Source organism: Sceloporus occidentalis, unplaced genomic scaffold (genome assembly GCF_023333645.1).
Source record: "Sceloporus occidentalis isolate IW3139 unplaced genomic scaffold, rSceOcc1.0.p SCAF_38, whole genome shotgun sequence".
Lineage (NCBI taxonomy): Eukaryota > Metazoa > Chordata > Lepidosauria > Squamata > Phrynosomatidae > Sceloporus > Sceloporus occidentalis.
Window position 1 is genome coordinate 705,304 of NW_028317018.1, and position 21,599 is coordinate 726,902.

The 21,599-nt window shown below is 40.1% G+C and overlaps 1 protein-coding gene across 3 annotated transcripts; it reads right to left on the reverse strand.

Moving 5' to 3' along the window:
* Nucleotides 1-1,772: 1,772 nt before the first annotated feature.
* LOC149290583 (cyclin-Y-like protein 1-B) lies at nucleotides 1,773-21,085 on the reverse strand. 3 transcript variants are annotated; one of them, XM_089488494.1, is made up of 10 exons: nucleotides 20,920-21,085; nucleotides 13,822-13,896; nucleotides 12,965-12,999; nucleotides 11,942-12,042; nucleotides 10,066-10,101; nucleotides 9,873-9,924; nucleotides 8,463-8,582; nucleotides 6,663-6,829; nucleotides 3,162-3,324; nucleotides 1,773-1,889 (listed from the first exon to the last, which is right to left on the reverse strand). In XM_089488494.1, the coding sequence occupies exons 1-10, from the start codon at nucleotides 21,083-21,085 to the stop codon at nucleotides 1,773-1,775; spliced, it is 1,032 nt and encodes a 343-aa protein (XP_089344620.1). The 3 variants fall into 3 exon arrangements, with proteins under 3 accessions (XP_089344620.1, XP_089344621.1, XP_089344622.1); XM_089488495.1 differs by lacking the exon at nucleotides 13,822-13,896; XM_089488496.1 differs by lacking the exons at nucleotides 9,873-9,924; nucleotides 11,942-12,042.
* Between the last annotated feature and the right edge of the window lie 514 nt (nucleotides 21,086-21,599).

Genomic DNA, 21,599 nt, shown 5'->3' on the forward strand with positions numbered 1-21,599 from the left:
TATTTCCAGATTAGTTTTGCACAATGTAAAAATAATTTAGGCAAAAACAAAGGTTTGGGAAGTATTTCCTGTTACAAAGAAGCATTAAGAAATCAGATTAATATCGGAGCGCAAGAGCCTTTACTTCTGAAATGGTTCAGATCTTTACAAGACTCGACAATCCCGACTAAATTAGAAATGACACAAAAGAAACACGTGGCCTGGTCTAGCGGAGTAAGTGGGGTTATCCTTCATTCCCCAATCAACAGATGACGACTGCAAGCCACTTTACATTAGTAAACTTTATACAACCAGGTGGAGGTAACTGTTGGGGGGGGCAGATTTAATAAAAGCTATTTCACTGAAATTCACCTCAATTTTAACCTACTGTTGAGGTTACTTTATAACAATAAAGGCATGCTTTGTAAGTGATTGAGATTAGTGTACATGGGGATTTCCCCCTTTTCCAGAGACTCCATAACGTCTCAGCCGGCTGCAGAAGTAACAGTCATTAAGAGGTGCTGGAGCACAGTCTGAAAACAGACCATATTTTGGTTTTCCTAGAAAATAGGGGCCAGCTTTTATAAGCGAGTGTTGGCCAACAGTGTTTAATGTGTGGTTCTTTGAAATTACTGAAATCACTAGGACTGGTTAGGGGTTGCCATTATGATATGAAGGCAGGTTAAATACTCATGAAACTTCTTTTAACTTTCATTAACAATTCATTGTTAAATGGAGCCCGATCCAACCTTTAACTCGATTGCTAAAACAATGAGAGAGTCCGATAACTAGATGTTCTGGTGCTAGTATGAGCTCTTGTTCCCATGGTAACTACATTCAGGAGAACTCGGTGGTAGTGTCAGAACTCTGGTACACAACAGAAGTAAAATGACAGTTAAAGGACACAAACCAAAATGAAATGCAGGTATCTTCTATTAGATATGGGCATATTGCAGATTAGTCTATCCAGAATGATGAGGACGTTGATAGCAGCAAGCAGTGCATGGAATATACACCGCTCCAAAAAAAAAAAAAAAAAACTTTAAATGTCCAGTCAACACATCTTAAATGGAGCACCATTAGTGACAGAGACATAAACCAGTTCCCAGTACTACTGAAAATGCATCTTCTTTCTTTGGATAGTGGATATCATAACCAAACCATCTACTTGGCATTTGTGCTGGTGGGCCACTGAAAATAAAACCTTGCACCTTAAGAATCCTGATTGAATCTGCATCATCAGACTGGGATGTGGCTTTCTTCAGTCCCTTCCACTAGAAGACACCTTTCACCTGCTCCAAAGTGGCTTTGCATGACTAGAAAAGTCTGTACTAACACCAAGGAGAATGTGCAGCACAGATTGTTAAAAGATTAAAATGATAAAACAAGGGCAATAAAATTGTGACTATAATCACATGATTAGTGTTTAGGTACTAGAAATTTAAACTATATAGTGTTAAAACGTCTTGGTTCACAGCTATTGGCCTACACAGTAAGCATACTAATGTAGGTGCTAGAGGGGTGGCAGAGAGGACGTCAGCTGCTTGCGCTCCACTGATGATCCTGCATAAGGAGACTGTGCTGCTTATTTTACGCCCTCTTCTCTGTTCTTATGGTGTATGCTCCTTGGTCTTGAAGGGCTTCCTGTGCACCCCTTTCTTCCCACAACCCTCATGCTGGAAAACAGCATCACTGCCGGCTCAGGGTAACGTATAGGAGAGCATGTGGGAAGTTTGATGGCCTTTCACACCGCAGATGTTCTAGTTGCGCCCTGGCTCTTGTTCTGTCTTGACTCAGGAGATGATCGCATTAGACCGCCGAATGCCAACTAGATTATCAGCACTGATTGATCTCCTCATGGCTACTTTAGAAAGGTCTTTGTACTTATCTTCACACAACCTGGAGATAGCCTGTGGAAGACAGAGCAACAACAATTTAGACAAAAGTCCATAAAACAAAAGGGGACATCAAATAATTTATATTATTCTTGCACATCACCTTCTCTCCCTCACATCTGGGATCTCACCCGTGCTGCACGCCTTTCTGAATTCCCTACCTTCTACTTTCTCAAGTTGTACCACTGACTAAATGCCCCCCATTCGAAGCAGCATACAAATTTATCACACAAGGAAAAAAAAAAAAAAACGCCCCCCCTCCCCACGCAACCATCTAGATCTACAAGTCATTGACTTCTCCTCTACAATCAAATCATCCTCGCCTTCTGTTTCATTCCCCCTCAGCCCCTTAATAAATTGTAAATATGCAAGAGGAGGACCCTCATCTTCTGAACCAGTAAATGTTTTTTGTTACTTTTCATTCTGTATATTGCTTAAGTCTAACATTGTTAATTTTGTAGTCTCCTCTCATTGTAATATATGCAATAAATCCGCTGGATAAAATATATTTAATAAGTATCTTAGACACTATTTTGGTGTACTGTGTTATTAAGAAACTTTTTACTGCTTAATAGGGAATAATAAGTAGCTCAATTGCAAAAGAATGGTAAAGGCAAGTGCAAATGTGAATATAATTATCCATCCACACTAAGTAAAGTTGCACAAATGGCTTAAAAGGAAAAAATACTGCAAGGACAGGTTGGTGAATGAATGAACAGTCTGAAGTCTTTGTGCAATAAAACACAAAGTCACAGCATGTGCCTCTACTCTAATTCACGCAGGACATGCCCGGCAGGGATAGGTCATGCAGCTCTGCTATGTATTATCACACGTTACATTTATTTACAGAGCATAGGGATATTCCATAATACTAATATTTCACGGTTAATAAGTGAACTAAAAACCCAAATTATTAAAATTGACAATGACATTAACATGCATGAGGACATAACAGTACAGACAAAGATACGGGCCCGGAACTTACATTCTATCAACCGCACAGAGCAATTCAATTTGGGGCTCAGACCAAGGTTTCCATTAACTGATCAGCTAACACTCTAGGATCACCCCCATTTACCCCAATCCAGCACTGTGTGTGGAACGTCTACTACTAGAAGCCGTTGAAGGTATGTTTTTACTACTTGACTCTGTGGAGCCCTCTTGTGAGGGGAGCTGGTAGTAATGGGTAACTGTACACCGACAAATGGTGATTGTGTAATTATTTATGTTTTTTTTTGTTTTTTTTTACAGTGCCATCAGATTCCATAGCGCTGTGCAGTGTTATACCTCTAGTTTCTGGGCTCTTTCCTTGCTGAGGGGTTCCAGCAGAAAACTGAGGTTATTATCATCTGCTAGGGACCGAAGGTCAAAGTAGTATTTGGCATAAACACTGGCAGGGACGTTAATGTTGAACTGCAACAGCTCCAGAAAATGCCTTTCCATCTCGTTCCTGGAAGTAGAAAAAAATAAGACTTATTTTGTGAAAGAACGCAAGGTCTTTTACCAGCAACATCCACTTTCACGTTGCAATCACTGGAATTCCTATATAAATGTTGGCTAGATTAAAATCTCTAAATTACCCATTATGGCATTCACATTTTATTAAGATTTGCTGTATTTGGATTCATGAGAAACGTGAGGCTTTCCATTCGGATTCAACATACACAACATATTTCCTACACATAATGGTGCCATGAAGAAAACCTAGATTTCACAGCAGGAGGCAACCGATAAAACAAATTGACAACATACGCCACAAATGTGTTAGAAGAGAAACAGCAGGAACGTGGCCATCCAGTCCGTCAGGTTTAGTAGCCAAGGTAGTCTTGGTAAAGTAAAACTTCAGAACAGCACAGACTTCATAGCACATTATATATACACACACATATATACATATACATATAATGATCAGCTTAAATTTATTGTCCTTCGTGTGTCTGATATTACCCTTAAACTGGTATTCACAGACAGAATTAAAAAAATAAAAATAAATAAAACTGTGTTCAAAGGAAGACAAACAGTGAAGACGGAGCAGGTTGTTAAATAATTGCGCTAGAAGCCCCCCCAATGACACAGTTGCCAACTATGCACAGGCCTCTCAACCTTCCTTGCTTTGTTTAGAACGCATGATAGAGACAGGCGGCATTATTACAAAGCAAAGTAGATGTCATTAGTTTTGGATAGCGCTCTAAAGTACTTTCTATTGCTCGAGCCAATCAACAAGATCCAATTTATTTGTTGTTGTGGTGAAGAGCGGGCCCTATTACTGCAGCTGTATAGTCGGTTTCTCTGCCCTCCTCCCCTTGTTCTCATGCAGACGCACTATAGTAGAGCAGATGAAAGGAATGATACTTGCTGTTTATTAGCTCAGATGAACTCCGTAGCATTTTCACAAGATTGATAACAGGAAAGGGCCTTTTTTATTGAAGTACAGACGTACCAACAAAAGAAGTGGGCACATCACCAAGGCAACAAATGGATCAGCAAAGAGCTGCAGCTATTATCTTGGTGAAGAAAGGAGCTCTTGAAGCAATATGGACTTATTGCATAATAAATAAATGGCACTAAGAGAAAGGAGGAATTCCCCTGCCCCCTTCTCAGATGCATAAAAGCAACACGGCTGCCACAACCAGTCAACCAATGTAACCAATGAATGGCATGGAGATAAACCTCCGGTGGCAATTTTCCCCATCATAGTCCATCCCACCAGCCCGACGGATGTGTAAGTGCGGCATTTCCTCAACAGCCAACATTGTAAACAAGATAAAACAATCATAAGTTTCTTGTAACCGATCTTATAACTCAAAATATATTCAAGATCATCAAAATCATTCTAACCTCCTAACTAGATCACACAGCAGACATGAAAGTCCTGAAACGGTCTGACACTCAAGTCTAGACAGATCATCAGAGTTCAGGTAGGGAGAGGAGAATCCTCTCTAGTAAGCTCCAACAGCAGCATACATGAAAAGAAGAGCTCTGACATGGGACTAATAATGTATAAAGTAATCACAACAAATCGCTGCTGGGCAATAAAGCAGGAATGGTCTCATACTTCACTTAAAATAATATGGTTAGGCTTCTATGATAAAGCGTGGTCAATGGTTTTTGTAAGAAGCGACACGTTAGCAATATATTGTAGAACTTGGCAGAGAACAAAAATGACATGCTTTCTGGTCACTGCACGAGTATACCAAGATATGTACTAGCAGAGCACTCTGCCTCCAGAAATGCCTTATGCCCCCCATTTAACACCCCCCCCCCAACTTACCGGTGCCTCTGACTTCCCTGTCATGTAGCCGGGGCAGCGTGTAGATCCCACGCACTTACACTGCAGCCGGAAGGAGGCGTGGCTAGCAGCGGGGGTTGCGTCCATCGCGCAGACCTTCCTCGACTGTCAGAGATCAGAGTTCCCCGCACCGGTGCAGGGGATCTGGATCTTAGTTGTCTCATAGTCAGACCTATTTGAGGTCTGATTATAAGGCGACCCTGATTATAAGAGCATTTTTCAGAGCGAATACGGTATTTCAGATTTGCATTTTGTCTTTATATTAGTGATATGCGTAACTAATGTTTACATGTTATTCTGGACCACAACATCAGATGCATCTGCAGGGCAAAAAGCCATAGAGAATAAAATCATAGTTAAGCTATAATGCAAATCTGGCACCTTTCCTAAATTTAAAAATGGATCCCTTAAGGACAGAGCTGCTCTTTATTTTTTTGTACCTTCTGTGACAACGGCTGTTTTAACATTTCTGTGGCGCTAGTGTTTTCTTCTCTCTAATTTAATGTACCCACACAAATTGTATATATATTTTTTTAGGACAAGAAGGGCTTTCTGTAGATACCATTATTATGATCATATCTAGTTTACTATAAAAAATATATATATATATCAAATATGGTGAAAAAATGAAAAGTACTTTTACATCAAACATTTTATTTATCTAAAAAAAAACAACTGCTAAATAGGATTTTACTATTTGTCCTGAAATAGTCAATGTTTTCATTGTCATAAGGCAATAAGTACAAGCAGCATATGGCTATTTCAAAACTGGTCATTCTGCCCCATGTGCTATTTGGGACATTGCTGAACACAGCAAATTTAATTTACCTCATGAATTGACTTCATAGTCATTTAACATGCCAGTATTTTAACGCTTTCCATGCGAGAATTGTTTGTGGTAATTTTAGTACTTGCTCAAATTATATATTTTTTTGATGGACTTTTTTGTTTGTTTGGAAAGGTTACCATGATGGTGACATCAGTTGAGATTTATTTTTTAACACATTCTGACTACAAAGCTGGGCTCGATTGACTTGCATGGTGGAATGCAGTACCTGTATTCCAGAGTCCGTCCAGAGTTCACAGGAGGGTCTGGAGAGACCCTCTTGGAAACTTGTTTACTCGTTTTAAAGGATGCCGCCATCTTGGCAAAAACTCTCGCAGTGGCACTTGTGACCACTCTACAGACGGCGTCCTGAGGTGGTCGTTCGCCTCCTAAGCTCTTCTAATAAAGTGTATGTCGGATGTCGACGCCCTGGGGAGGGGCCACAAATGGCCCCTGATGCCAATCTCAGCGTTGCTGAATGCCTCGACATCAAGGCATTACAGAAACACCATTTGGGTGAAGAAAGTGATCATTAATCTTTCTACACCCGTTTAAAAAGTCATGACGTGCCAGGCAGGTCAATTATTGTTTACTGATTTTTTGCGATGTGACTGGACCATCAATTGCATTAAGGAGCTAAGGATTTAAACTTATGCTGGGTTAGGGGACTTACATGTCTTCAACAGTAATATCCTTCAGAATCTGGCAATAGTCGACGTTCCAGACTGCTTGATCATCCCAAACTTTAGAAGCCAACAAAATGGCACCCAACACAATCCGTTTCCAGTTACTGGGGCAAATGTCAATTTCTGCATACGTCAAAAGCCTTTCCAAGTAAACCTATGATAAAAAGCAATACATGTTATTTCTAGAGCACCAGCAGATTCTGTAACACTGTTATAAACACTGTTAAAAACCAATGAAAATGTATTTCAAATGATCAACTTCGTTTATATTTTGAATTCACACAACTTAAAGGCGTTGATAAAATGTTTTGCTATTAATCAGTTAATAAATAGTGAATTTTGGAAGAAAAAGACTATAAAGCACAGACATAAATGCCATTTGCCTAAGTTTCAGATACAGAAAGTGCAGGGGATAGGGCACTTTTCTAATATGAGAATGTAAAATTTTTTCGTTTCCTTGCCAGAGCATATTGGTAAAAACACCGTTTTCACTCCATGCTTAAACTACATACGACTGGGGAACATAAGCAAAAATATGAAGACCTAGTTAAAGAACCATTATTGTGGAGGCAGACAGTGACACCTTGTGGCTGAACTGAAGAACTGAAGAAACCATCTCTAAGTATGGCAGCGGGTCATCGATTTGTTTTAAATGGAAGAGCTTGGTAACGGCAAAACACCCACTTACCTTAAAAGTAAAACATACTGTTGAATATAATCGATTGATAACCAGTGTCATGTCCCATATTACTGCCATTATACCATTAGCCCTTTAGGCTAAGAAAATGTTTACCATGCACTGAAGCAAATGTCAGGTAACCCTAAATGACACAGAACCTGTCGCTGATGACACGGTTTACAGTAGCACGGATACCACATAGATTTGCCAGATAGTGATTTTCCTTTCATCTTGAAAAAAAACGCAATTTCCAGTACGTTTAAGTTTTGCAAAAAGCATGAACAAAAGTCAGGGTCAGAGTAAGGGTAAGATTGGAATATATTTGTCCCAACCTGTATTGTCCGGGAAAATTGTATTTAATTGTACTGTCTGCAGTACCGCAGGCTTTAGGATTTAGTATTAAGAAAAAGCAGCATTTTCAGGCTGGTTTATTGAAAGCATTTCAATAATACTACTGGCTTAAGGGGTTTGGGGGTAGTTTATTTTGTTTTACTTGTGTTAAGGCAATTGTGTGGTGGAGTACTTCGTATAACATGTCTTTAGAATGCATCTGTGTTTTTTTTTCATATTCACGTTATTAATTGACTTTTTTTTGGTTTTGGCCACACATAGGGAAAAATTTAAAGCCTGTTTTGTGCCAAAAGATTCTGAAAGGCAGCATTTTGTGCAGGACCTGATGTGTTTGAAGCATAAAGAGCACACATCTATTTACTTTTACTAAGCTTTACAGTTCATCGTTCTAGGGACGTTTCCCTCTATATTGTTATATGACCGGTTAAGAAGCCCAGTAGCACTTTTATCAAATGCCAGGTAGAATGTAATGTTTTACATATTACTCAATATATTTAAAAAAAAAAAAAAAAAAAAAGCGTCTCCAAGTACTGATCCATTCAACTATTTAAAAAATAACCCCTGCAATTTGAGTCATGCATTAGAAGGCTCAAGTGTCCTTTTAAAAAAATATATAAAGGAACTCAAGATCTATGTTAACCAGCAGGAGAGTCAAAGCCGTTAATATATATCAAACCATATGGTACAATGCATAAAACACATTCTGCATGTATAAACTGTACAAGACCTGGACAGGCTGGATGGGCTTAGTACTTACTAACGTAACAATTGCACACTCTGCTGTTAGCTGGGCTGCACTAAATAGGGTCCTCACAAACCGGTAGATGTGCTTATGGTCTGGGTCTTGTTTACAATAGTCTTCCGTCACCTCTTCACGCTGGAAAACCAAAAGGTTACAGTTCAATCTTTCCGCAGATTTTCAAAGAAAACATCACTTTCATTTAGTAAAGCCAAATTACAAAAAAAGGTAGCTTGGTGCAGAGTTTGACAAGTGGTTTTATCACCATAGCAACCAATGACATGGTCTAATCAGCAGGAATATTCTATTGGTTGCTACAATAAGGCTGCTTCGCAAACTATTCAGACTATTGATTAAGCAAGACACATGTGAGCCTAAAATGCCAACTGATGTAACATGTGACAGAGAAGAGCAAGAGAAACAAATGACAAGTGATAAAAAAAAATGGATTCAAGTTAAGATCTAATGGCCAAGGCCCCTTAGACCTTACACACTGCTACTTGGGCTTCTACAACCCAAAGTACAGTAAATACAAGAACTACATCTTCTTTCCTCTTGTTTTGCAAGGATCTGTGAAGACGGGGCACTTCAATTACCTGAAATTGGGGGTTTCTGTTAGACGATCCATAGGGGCCAGATCTGTGTGCAGGATTCCGAGCTTTTATCACTTTTTTCCACCAGCTAAGTTTGTGTTCAGGCCTTTTCTGGTGGCCAACAGGAACTTGCAATGTCAACAGAAGCTGACATTGCGGAGTTCCATTGCTAACCTTAACAGCCATACCTTTTTGTGGGGATTTTTTTGCTAGAAGCTGACAAAATTGAAAATATTAGGTATATTTGACGGTAGGGAAGCCTTAAACGCAGAGCTAGCCAATACTAAATATATATGAGAGACTGCGTGCATGTGTAAACAGTTTAATCATAAATGGAAATCGATCCCTTCTAACATTTAAATAGGCTGAGAAAGTAACGTAGTAACCGGTCTTCTGCTATACTGTGTAACCTGCAAAGAACTCGGCCGAGAGAATCTTCACAGAAACTTCTCCATATGGCCGACTTTGCGAGGCTACTATAATAAATATGGCTAACTGCTCTTAGGAAAGGTTGCCTTCTGAGGATGTTTAACATCCAATCATCTCTAAGGTTAATGCAGATTTTACATACCCATGTTTTTATGCACCCCCCAGTTTAAATTCTGCACTTCTATCCAAAATCCTTTTTAAACATGAAAAAGTAACAGGTTTAAGATTTCCAGATATGAACCAGCGAATAAGGAAGAAAAAATAGAGGGCCACACTTACAAGAGGTATAGAGAAATTGAGTTTTACGTAAATAAAAAAGACCACAAAAATGTGGAAATACCCAAGGCCAAGGTTTTGGCTTCTCCCTATTTTTGTGACCAAGTAAACAAAACCTATCCGCACTCACCGTTAAAGGGTGTAATTTTTCATCAAATATATCCAACGATCTATCCGAGTCCCTGCAAAACATAAAATTGGTTATAAAAAAATAAAAAAATCACTCTAATACAAAAACTATTAAGGGGGGGGGGTTGACAGCAATTCACCTTAAAGTTATGCCAGATTACAAAAACTATAGTAGAAAAAGTAGAAAACCATACCTGTTCTTTATATGATAATATATTGCTAGAGTAACGCTGCAAAAAAAAAAAATATATCTTTAAGTAGGAAAACTCTCTTATAAGACATACAAATCTCAGAGGAGTCAAAATATCTTTACACTACTTCATATTAACCAGCACAGGGCTTTATTATGCTTTTTAAAAAAAAAATACTAGCTAATATAACATCCACATTTCCTTTTTCAAACACGTGTTACTGTTTTTCTAGTACTTTCCTAGAAAGTATCCCCAATATTTTTTCTTCCTTCAAATGGAAAATCCTAACAGCAACTACTTTCAAGCAACCACCTCTAAAAAAAAAACCAAAAAAAACATGATCAGTCTATAATTTATTTGAACAGTGAGAGACAGAACAAAAAATTCAGAATAAACGCATTTCAAATAAGTTATACATTGATTTGCATTTAACTAAGTATTTGACCCCTTTGCAGAACATGACTTAGTACTTATATGTACTTAGTCAGACATATCTTGTAGTTGGCCACCAGGTTTGCACACATCTCAGGATGGATTTTGTCTCCTCTTTGCAGATCCTCTCCAAGTCATTAAGGTTTCGAGGCCGACGTTTGGCAACTCGAACCTTCAGCTCCCTCTACAGATTTTCTATGGGATTAGGGTGTGGAGACTGGATAGGCCACTCCATGACCTTAATGCGCTTCTTCTTGAGCTACTCCTTTGTTGCATTGGTCATGTGTTTTGGGTCACTGTCATGCTGGAATAACCATCCTTGAACCATTTTCAATGCCCTGTCTGAGGGAAGGAGGTTCTCATGTAATCGTCCCTTTGATGTGGTGAAGTTGTCCTGTCCCCTTAGCAGAAAACAAAGCATAATGTTTCCCCCTCCATGTTTGATGGTGGGTATGGTGTTCTTGGGGTCATAGGCAGCATTCTTCCTCCTCCCAGCACGACAAGTTGTGTTGATGCCAAGTAGCTCAATTTTGGTCTCAACACAACACTTTTACCTAGTTCTCCTCTGAATCATTCAGATGATCATTGGGAAACCTCAGACGGGCCTGTCCATGTGCTTTCAGTCCCTTACAGCATAGTGTGTTACCAATTGTTTTCTTGGTGACTGTGGTCCCAGCTTCCTTGAGATCATTGACAAGATCCTCCCCGTGTAGTTCTGGGCTCATTGCTCACCGTTTTCATGACCATCGAAACTCCACGAGGTGAGATCTTGCATGGAGCCCCAGACCGAGGGAGATTGACAGTTATTTTGTGTTTGCGAATAATCTCAGCATCCTTTGTCACCTTCTCACCAAGCTGCTTGGCGATGGTCTTGTAGCCAATTCCAGCCTTGTGTAGATCTACACTCTTGTCCCTTGGACAGCTCTTTTGTCTTGGCCATGATTGATTGCTTCTGTGGACAGGTGTCTTTTATACAGGTAACAAACTGAGATTAGGAGCACTCCCTTTGAGAGTGCTCCTAATCTCGACTCGTGTACCTGTAAGACACCTGGGAGCCAGACATCTTGCTGATTGATAGGGGGTCAAATACTTATTTCACTGAGTAAGATGCAAGTCAACACATATCTTATTTGAAATGCGTTATTCTGTATTTTTTTGTTATTCCGTCTCTCACTGTTCATATAAACCTACCATTACAATTATAGACTGATCATGTCTTTGTCAGTGGGCAAACATACAAAATCAGCAGGGGAACAAATCAGTTCTTCTTTCACTGTAACTGATTTGTAAGGTGGGTGAAATGAAACTCAAAATAAAGTGCGTATATTAATCCCCTATAATTCCATGAAACTACCAACATAGGTTCCAAATCAAGTACATTACAATGTGAATTGCGTTCTACGTTACGTGAGCAATCTGAACTTAATAAAAGCTCTCCATCACTCACCATTTTATTGTGCTTCTAAGGTTGGGTTGGCTGACTGTGCTGTCGTCTAGAAATATTGTTGAACATGAGCTGTACTTCTTTGTAAGCTGCCCAGGAGATACCTGTTTGATAGATAACAGGAAAAAAGTAATCCAACTTCTACAGAGCATTGCATTTGTATATTGTGTCCCTATATTGTTACAGATACAACACAATTGATGAATCCGCTGTGCAAGTGCTGCCACCTCCCGGCCAACAGAACACCCTTCAGGGCTGCACAGTTCATGTTTGGTCATTAAAATTACTTAATGGTGGAGCATGAAATCGAGCCATTTAAAAAGGAAATTTCATGGGGGAAAATACAGCGCAGTAAACAGTGGCGTGGTTTAGCACTGTGACAACACGACTCATTTTATTCCAATAAACTCCCTTTATCGGCAGTCCTGTCCGTCATGTGTTATTTTGGGTCACTTTCCCTGCCCAAACACCACACTAAGTTGATTCTTCATGGCAATGCTTGTACAATGAAATATTTTCCTCCATTCGGTCAGGTTGGTTAATTAAGACTAAGCAATTCTATTGTATACCATAAGCACAGCATGATAATAAGGAGTCAGGGTGTTTGTCTAGTAGAATAGGCTAACATAACAGCGCTAGACCACATACAAATGGCTACTATGCAGACTACTGTAAACATTTATAAGCCAAGACTTGTTAAAGAAAAAAAAGCACAATGTTTCCGACAATCGCCTCTTAAACCAAGCCATTGAAATCATTAAAGAATAGGTTAAATCATTTCACACGTGTGAGCCACCCATGCACTGAAATACATCTGGTACTCAAAGATAAAACAGGCATAAAAAAAATCAATAAAGATTAAGCATTGTTTTAAATAGTTCAACACACTGGAAACATACAAAAGGACTGCCAGTGAATATGGCATTCACCAAAAAAACAGCTGCAGATCTAGAACCCTAGGATCAGATTGTGTTTTCCTTACGTGATACAAGTACGTCAACAAAACTTAAGGGTAGGCATACTTACATGATTTATATGGTTGCTCTTCCTCTTTTCTCTGACTATAAATGAAAAAGATATACAAAGTCATGAACACCTGACCACAGAATGACCTGGTTTAGGGGTCTTTAAGGTGTAGCCATTAGGAAGCCACATCTACCTCCAGTTGGACACCTACACATCTTTAGTATAAATTGTACCCATCAAATCTACCAGTTTTTCTGATAAATTTTGAAGATTTTAGCTACGGTCAGACTATTTCACACCTTGGGGACTCTTCATGCCAATATCTAAAGAAAAAGGCCAGCCCTGTTCATATGGACAGCATTACTATATTCTTGTCAACAAATACCATGGGGAATAAGCCTGCTTTTGCTCGTCTATGAGTGAAGTAGTTCAAAATATTTATTAAAAGTACAAATAGCCTTAAGTTAAGACGAGTGTCATATGGTTATTGCTTTTTCTACCATTATTAAAACGTGATATACTTTGAATTTAAAGTTTAAAAACCCCCTCCCCAAGCAGTGACTCGTACCTTTGTTAAGGTATATTTGGTCCAAAACATGCTAGACCCTATTGGTCTGCAGTTTATTAAGGTCATGCGACTCGCACACCACGGCCTTTTGATACGAATAGAACACATATGGTAACACTGTCACAGTTTAATAGACTGGATGTAGGAGTTGGGTTTTAAATACCTCCTCTCCTATAATAGAAATTCCTAATGCCAGGATGTCATTGGAGCTAAAAATTGGTTCTAAAGTTAGACTGAAAAACACAAGACTATTTCACACTTTTCACGGAAATGCTTCTCTGATCACTCTGTAACTCCGGATAAAAGTATTTTTACAAAAGTTCATTTACACGCACACACGCACACTTACCATCAGTCTGTGACTTGCTGAGAAATATTGTGCTTGCTCGCGGATGGTCAGAAGGATTTGACTCTGGTGCCAAATCTGGAACAAAATGCACATAAAGCAATTAAAGGAACAGTCTAGCTGAATCCTGCCCTGGCACTTCCAACACCACGGACAAGGTGCCAGTGGGCTCATCTCTGAAATCAGTAGAACGCCTAAACGGATTTGATTATATGTGAAGTAGGCTCCTTTTGAAAGCATATTTAACTGACTGAAATCTATCACTACACTATACATATACAAAAATAAATAAATAGAAACTACCCGCCCTTTGAATTTTATGGTTTTACAATCATCTGTTCCATAGCAGGTCTAAAAATTAAGTAAATACAACCTCAGAGGAACACGTGACATATTACATATTACAACAAAAATAAAGCCAAAATAAAGAAGCCATGTGTGAAAAACTAAGTACACCTTATGATTCAATAGCTTGTAGAACCAGCTTAAGCAGCAATAACATGGAAATAAACATTAATTTCTGGGATATATACAAGGTCTGTATGTGTATTTAAAGTGAACAGCAAAGCATTTGGTAACTGGCAGGCTGCATTAATTATCTTGCTTACCCTTTACATTTCTTACCTAAAGATAAAAATCATTTGTCAGCATTTGCTGCTTCGAGCCCCTTAGTAACAGAAAGCACAATCGTATTTTAACCTTGATAATTAAACAACAAAGTTTCTCTACATGAAATATATATATATATCTATTCCTTGTATATGCAATAAATGTCTGCCAGGCATGAAATATAATCACTCCCAGGCAATGTTTTGTTTGGATATTTGCTTCAACTAGTATGCCAGGTGAGGTCAATTGGGACAGGAAAGCTGTTAGTATGCAGATTAAACTGTGGCTTTGTTTATAGAATAAAGACAAGGCACTGCCCATGAAAGGCTGTGATACATAATATAGGCATGGCGTACAAGGCTTCAAGGTAACGGAGTCAACATCCCAGGACAAAACAGGAGCTCAATAAGTCTGTTATAACCTAGAACTGTGGGCAAAGCTGAGGGGTCAAAAAGTTTTTATGTAATGTAAAGAAGTTGTACTTTATTGAGAGGGTGGTAGGCAAATGGAACAGCCTCCCATTAGAAATGGTGGAGTCAGTTAATTTAATCATACATGGGATCGGCGTTAAGCTATCCTGAATCCAACACAAGATCAATAACTAGAGAGCCTTACATAAGGGAAAAAACGGACAGAGTAGAGGAGCCAAATGGTTCTTGCACGCCATCAAATTCTATGTTTCTATCATTTAAAATGAAATGCACCATGCCCTTGGACAGGCCACATACTAATCACCTGTGTGATGACTGTAGGAGTATAACAAATGGAAGTACCAGCAGGAAGTATTTGACTTTTTAGCTGATGGAGAAATGATATTATATACATCCAGTATAGGCAAATGCCCATGCTTACTCTGACCATAGCCAAGGAAAAGCCTAATGCCAAAGAGTTACTTCAAGCGTCTTAAAGGCAGCCTCTCCAGCGGCCAGAGCTGAAGTTCCCAACTTAGACCGCCTTTCCTTGTTCATGCAATCCACTAAAGTGATGTAACTATGGATGTAGACAAAGATTGATGGTGCAGGAACTGTTCCAAAACTGTACTCTTTACACAGCTCAGCACAATATTCAATATGCAACCCTATTATCTCTTCTTTATTGTAAAGTTGCTGATTGCTGATGAATCAGTCTTTGGAATGGTTGGGCGAGGAGAGAGGGGTGACTTCAGGATAAGAAATTGATCAGACTGCGCGGGAGAGCTGCAACAGTTCTCTTTTATCCGATGTTCAAAACTTGTTAGAACAAAGAAATACAGCCATTTAAAAATAAAATAAATAAATAAAAATCATGACTGATCTGACTTTGGTCTGTTCGTTGTGAAAAAGTCAGTAGTTATTTATTCCTTTCTTCACTAATTTGTATTATAAATGCTGAAGAATGTAGCACAATGAAGCTTTATTATCCATCAGAAATGAGATTGCAGCAGTTAATGGAAATGTATATTGGAGGTGATAGCGGCAGGTCACCGGCCACCTCCCTTTACTGTCTCGGAAAATGAATTGTAGAGGAAGTAAGTCATGTTTGTTCGGCATTCTTCTCCCAGCATCACCTTCCTGTTTAGCGCTGGGAACAGGGATAGAAGGGCGTTTGCTTTGGAATTGATGACGGCACGGTTTAGGATGCAGCGCTGCTGAACAAGCCTTGGGGGCTCATTTCTTTGCGTTCAGCTCAGAACCTGACAAGGCCTGCTTTGAAGGACATGTGAAAGTGATAAATGATAATGCAGCGATGTGCAGGGGTGCGCAAGTCACACGGGTCTGATCAGATTACCGCTGTTATAAGCTTGTCCTCTGATGGGCATGAACGTGATCCCGATTCCTCATCATCACTATCACTGCATTCACAGCAACACTCGGCTATTCTGGTACATTCATCCGGTTACTGGTTTGGTGGAAAGCGTGACTAATGGACTGACCAGCAGTCGCTTACCTGTGTACTCTGAACAGGATGTTTCCCACACAATATTGTGTATGTGTGTATGTATAGTTTACACATTATGAGATACTTTGTAATAGTATGTCTAGCTGACAGATGCCACTAAGAGATCCCCCCCAGTCTCTTTCTTGGTGAAAACACTGAGCTACAAGCAATGTCATTTGGTATTAATTTCAGTTAACATGTGAAACCTGAATAAAATAGAACATGAATTTAAAACATAAAAACAAATGAATCTGGACTTGTCAGAAAAAAAATCAGAAGTCTGTAAGTCGTTATAATACTATTATTTTTGTGCTGTATAAATGTTTATATTGAGCATCAAATTGGGAGCAGCTTTGACACTCTTAACCAACTGACCACAAGCAGTTACTGATATCTGGATCTGGAAAACCTAGAATGAGAATTTACTTTTAAGGCTCCTATCCAGAAGGGAACATGTTAACAGTCAGACATTGTAAGCAGCAACGATGGGAGGAAAGGAATCCATAGTTCTCCTGAGACCAAGCAGACGTCAGTGGAAGTCCAAGCAAAAGCCTTTAATTCAATGGGGAAAATCCTTTCCTCTCTAAAGCCAAGTCTACTTCTCCTGGGATTTAAACCAATTATACAGTGCTAGACGTTGTGTAGGATTGTGTGTTATTGCACTGCAATGCATTTTCAACACTTATAGGCTGAACGTTCATGAATTTCTCTACCTCAGAAAGGACATTCATTTAATGACCTAGAGAGGAAAGGAGAGAAAGCTTTTCAAAGGTCAACGCAGGCAGTTTACAAAAAAGAAAACTCCAAATTCCATACACTTTGAAAGAACGGCCCGGATACTAATCGCAAACTACTTCAAGCGCAATAGCGAGAAGCATTTTCACTATCTACTGGAGGAGAGGATTAGCTCCAGGTGACCTACATAAAGGCAAGGAAATATTCGACAAACAGGTGTTAAACCCTGTAGAGTACACAACCTTATCTGTGTACACATACGATAAACTGCTTGCTGAATAAGTCAGTGATGGTCATGTGAACGAGAACGAACAATACTTTGTGAAACAGATCACGAGTTGCACGAGGTATTGATCAAATCAACTTAAAAGCATTAAGTGTAGGAAGCAGGTAAAGGAAACGTGGGGTTATTAAAAAAAAATAGATTGCTTACCAAAAAGGTCAAAAACGTTGATCAAACTGGGAGCAAGAATATTAATCTATCACATTCATCACACTTTCTACCATGAATACCCTGAAACGGCCTTGGGAAGTTCTATTGACCACGTCGCTATGGTTTAAACATTTTCCACTGTTTCATATACTTTTTTGTATTTTATATAGAATCCTGCAGCCTTCTTTTTACTGGCTCATAACAGATTTAATACCATAAATGCCACCTTCCTTCCTAAAACTGACAGTAAACCAAGCCCTGAATTCAACAGGGTAATAAAAGTAGATAAGACCCATGTGTGAACAAACCAGCAGATGTGAAGCACTACGGTTAAGAACATTTCACAATATCTGCTCTAACACATTAGATAAAATAAGCCGTGACACTAAAGCACAAAATGCGAGGTTTTTAAATGCCCAGCCGGTTTATAAAAGGATGAATCCCATTATCTGCTCAGCAATCCTCAATAGCAGCTTTATACAGAGAATACTGATCTTTCTGAAGAGATCGACAAACGCCGCCGCGCCAGGCACTGCTCTGATACTATTTATAACACTCGCAGGACGTCCGTCTAAATAGAAGTATCCTCAGAGACATCGCTAATGTGCTGCAGATATCCGACACCTTTCATTGTCTCCAATAACTGCAAAAGAACATATCAATGGATGTCACAGGGACTGAACACAGGGATACTCGCTGAAGAAAAACCACTTCTGAGCAATTGAGCATAACGGGGAGCTGAAGCTACACGAACATAAGGCAGCACCGTTTTGAAATCACAATTTGTTTTTCAAAGTAAGGCGTTTGAAGAGGCAGATATGCCATATTTTCAGGAATTAGTGCAGCAAACAGTTTGGTCTCCAACATCCTCAGCGGCGTTTCTGGAGGACACCTTTTCACATTAGAGCTGTACTGCAGGTACACGGAGGAGAAAAGAGCTCTAACGGAAGCACATGAGGATTTTCTGCTGGCTATGTACACTTTATAGAACGGATGGGGAGCGTTTCTGCATCGTTCTTAAGCATTAAAACAGTATTTGGCTAAGAGTTTGGAAATCATTTGGAGAAAAGACAGGTCACATTCCTGAGAACGGCGTTAGAAATGAACCCGAGAGAATTGGGCCTAAAACACACAGAATTACTGACTCCGCAGCGGTAAAAAGCTCTGAGAATAAGACATTGACGGAAGGAATATTGTCCTATAATGATTGTTTTAAAGATAGTCTTCCATCCAGCGCAGCAGTCCGCAGCATTCCATTCATACATTAAAAGCTTCCTATGCCGATTTACCTCATGGAAGCTGTGATCTGAGGCAAAAGGCGGCAGAACTAAAACATGTTTGCCCTCGTTTCCCCACACTTGCAAAGGCTGCCTTATCCACAAACACACGATGTGGACATAGAGTATTGGGGATAAACCTCTTCATTATTGAATTCAGGTAGACCCATTGCCACAGGTGTATAAAATCAAGCAACTAGACATGTAATTTGCATTCCTAAAAGAAAAAAAAAAATTGGAGGGAAATAATGGGTGGTGGACAAATGACACTATTCTGTTTGGCTGTCTGGTGGGTGAGTCTGGGTTCGGTGGAAGCCAGGAGAACATTACCTGAACAGAAACAGAAAGACATCCCACAGAAACACTCCAAAATCTTGTGGAAAGCCTTCCCAGAAGAGTGAGAAATGTTATAGGGAGGACCAAATTCATATTCATGTATTCAGAATGCAATGTCATAAAAGTCCCTTTAGGTGTAATAGTCAGGTTTCCCAATACTTTTCTCCATATAGTGTGTGTATACACACACACACACACACACACACACACTGCTGCTTTACTCGCAGCCTGTGCTGCACAGATGTCCTCACTTCTCATACACAGTCTGGCACACGTGGCAAGCGCAACACGCCACCAACGTATGTACAAAGAAACAGAATCTGATGGCAGATAAAAACCAATCGGCCCATCTAGCCTGTGCATTTTTTTGTTGTAGAGACTCAGACCTTCATCAGTTCTTGGTTTTGCCTTAGATTTAGGACACCTTTATGCTAATCCCATGCATGTTTTCATTCCCTCGCTGTACTAACCTCTACTATTTCTGCTTCCATTTACCACCCACTCTGTAAAGTAAAACTTAATTTCATCTAAACCTGAGACCCTCAAGTTTTAGACTATGACCTCTTGTTCAAACGTTTCTCCTATGACATAAACCTCCTCAGGTACTTCAAGGTTTCCATCACATTGCCCCAAGCTATATTTACAGAGATCACTTAGTCTTTCCTAACTTTCATCCTGCAAACCAGTTACCATTTTAGTAGCCTCATGTGACCTTGATGACCCCCCCCCATCAAGTGTATTTGTGAATTACACATTTATGCTGTTTTGTCACCTACAAGGGGTCTAATTCTTGTTCTCATCATTTTCTTCTTGAAATTCCATACATGTCCCCCACATTATTGTGAGCAACTAAACTTATCTTTATATCGATTCCTTCTCGGTATCGGCTGTCCTGGTTTTCCATATCGTTTCCTCTGTTTATAGTAAAACCTAAAATGGGTCTCACAAACTAGACACTGTATCAAACCCTAACTGTTATACCGATTTAAAGGCAGCCATACTACAAATATTCTCCGCCACAAGAAACTCAGATATCTCCAGGAAAGTGCAAGAAATAAATTAAATGAACCGATTACAAATGTGATCAGTGACTTATTTACAAACAAAACTCAGTCACAAGGTAGCATATGCTAAATTCTTCCACAGTGCAAGAGATCGGCCATTTAAATACAAATGGCATCCTAAAAATAAGCTTCCCAAATTATACATTTGCCAAAGTGTTTGCAGGCTTCCAATCATTCAGTTCCCCTGCCTTCTTCAAATATGATCATGAGGTATAGAGCTGCACTGCATTAGCAACAGAAATAAAGAGCCAATTTGGTAAATGCGATACCGCTATTGGTATAATAGATTGCAAGCTCTTGAGACAATCTACATCTTTTTCATGCTTGATTTTATCTTAAGAAATGGTACCAGAACCCTCAGCGTGCGCTCCCTACAAAATGAGACTTATAAGTAGATCCTCAGCCCCTACCAAAGGTATAGCTCAAAGCCTCTTTGTAAATCAAGGGGCCACCTATTTCCAATTAGTACCCCAAGATATCGGCTTAAACCAATTCCTTGGAGGACCCCTAGGAAGGATCCCCCCACCCTTATCAGACAGATCCCTAGGAAAGGCAATATTGCAGCTGCCTGAATAGGGGAGGCTGTGCAGCCCTCTATATGGTGGAGGCCTGCGCCGCAATTTATAAGACTCAAGCACTCGAACCAGCAGAGCATTGCGCTGCCCCATGCCTACAACCCCAAAACTAAATTCCGTTATAAATGCCTGTATAAAGTGAGAAGAGCGCTTACCATCCGGTAACTCTCGGTCACTGATATGCTGCAAGTGAGGTCCGGGCTCCGCTTCCCCCAGCTCCACTTCCACCTGATACGGATCAGCCCGCTCTACCCCTCCACGGGCCCGGCCCGTTTTGGGGCTAGCGTCTGGAGACACGCAACAGGTCACGGTGTTACCCATAGCGCTGGCCCCGAGGGTGGTAGAGAGAAGGGATAACCCAATCCGCCGCCGCCGCCGCCTCCTCCTTCCCTAGCTCACAGCGGAGGCATGAAGAAGTCCGGCTTCAGGTCACTGGAAAGGAAGGCGGAGAGGATGCTCTTAGGAAAACCGGGAGAAGCACCACATCTTCCTTTTTCCCCTCTTGCGGCCGGTCCCACGGGAACTAAGGGCGGGCGCGATCCTGTGACGCAATTCACACCTCACTAATTCCCACCTCTACAGCGTTCACCGGATCTGCAGTCTAAAACCCTACCCGCCCCTGTGTTTGGAACTTCACCAATGAGCTGCGAGCTGGGCGTGTCCTTCAAAAATAGTATTAGGGATATCGCTTTGCAATTTAAATAATGAAAAAGTAGCATCCTGTTTGGGGCGTGGCCACCAAGTCCTAAGCGGAAGAAGCCAACGCAAGGCGGCCAATCACTCATTAATAAGTCCTGGGAATGAGGCGTGGAGTTAGCGCAACCATCCGGTGCGT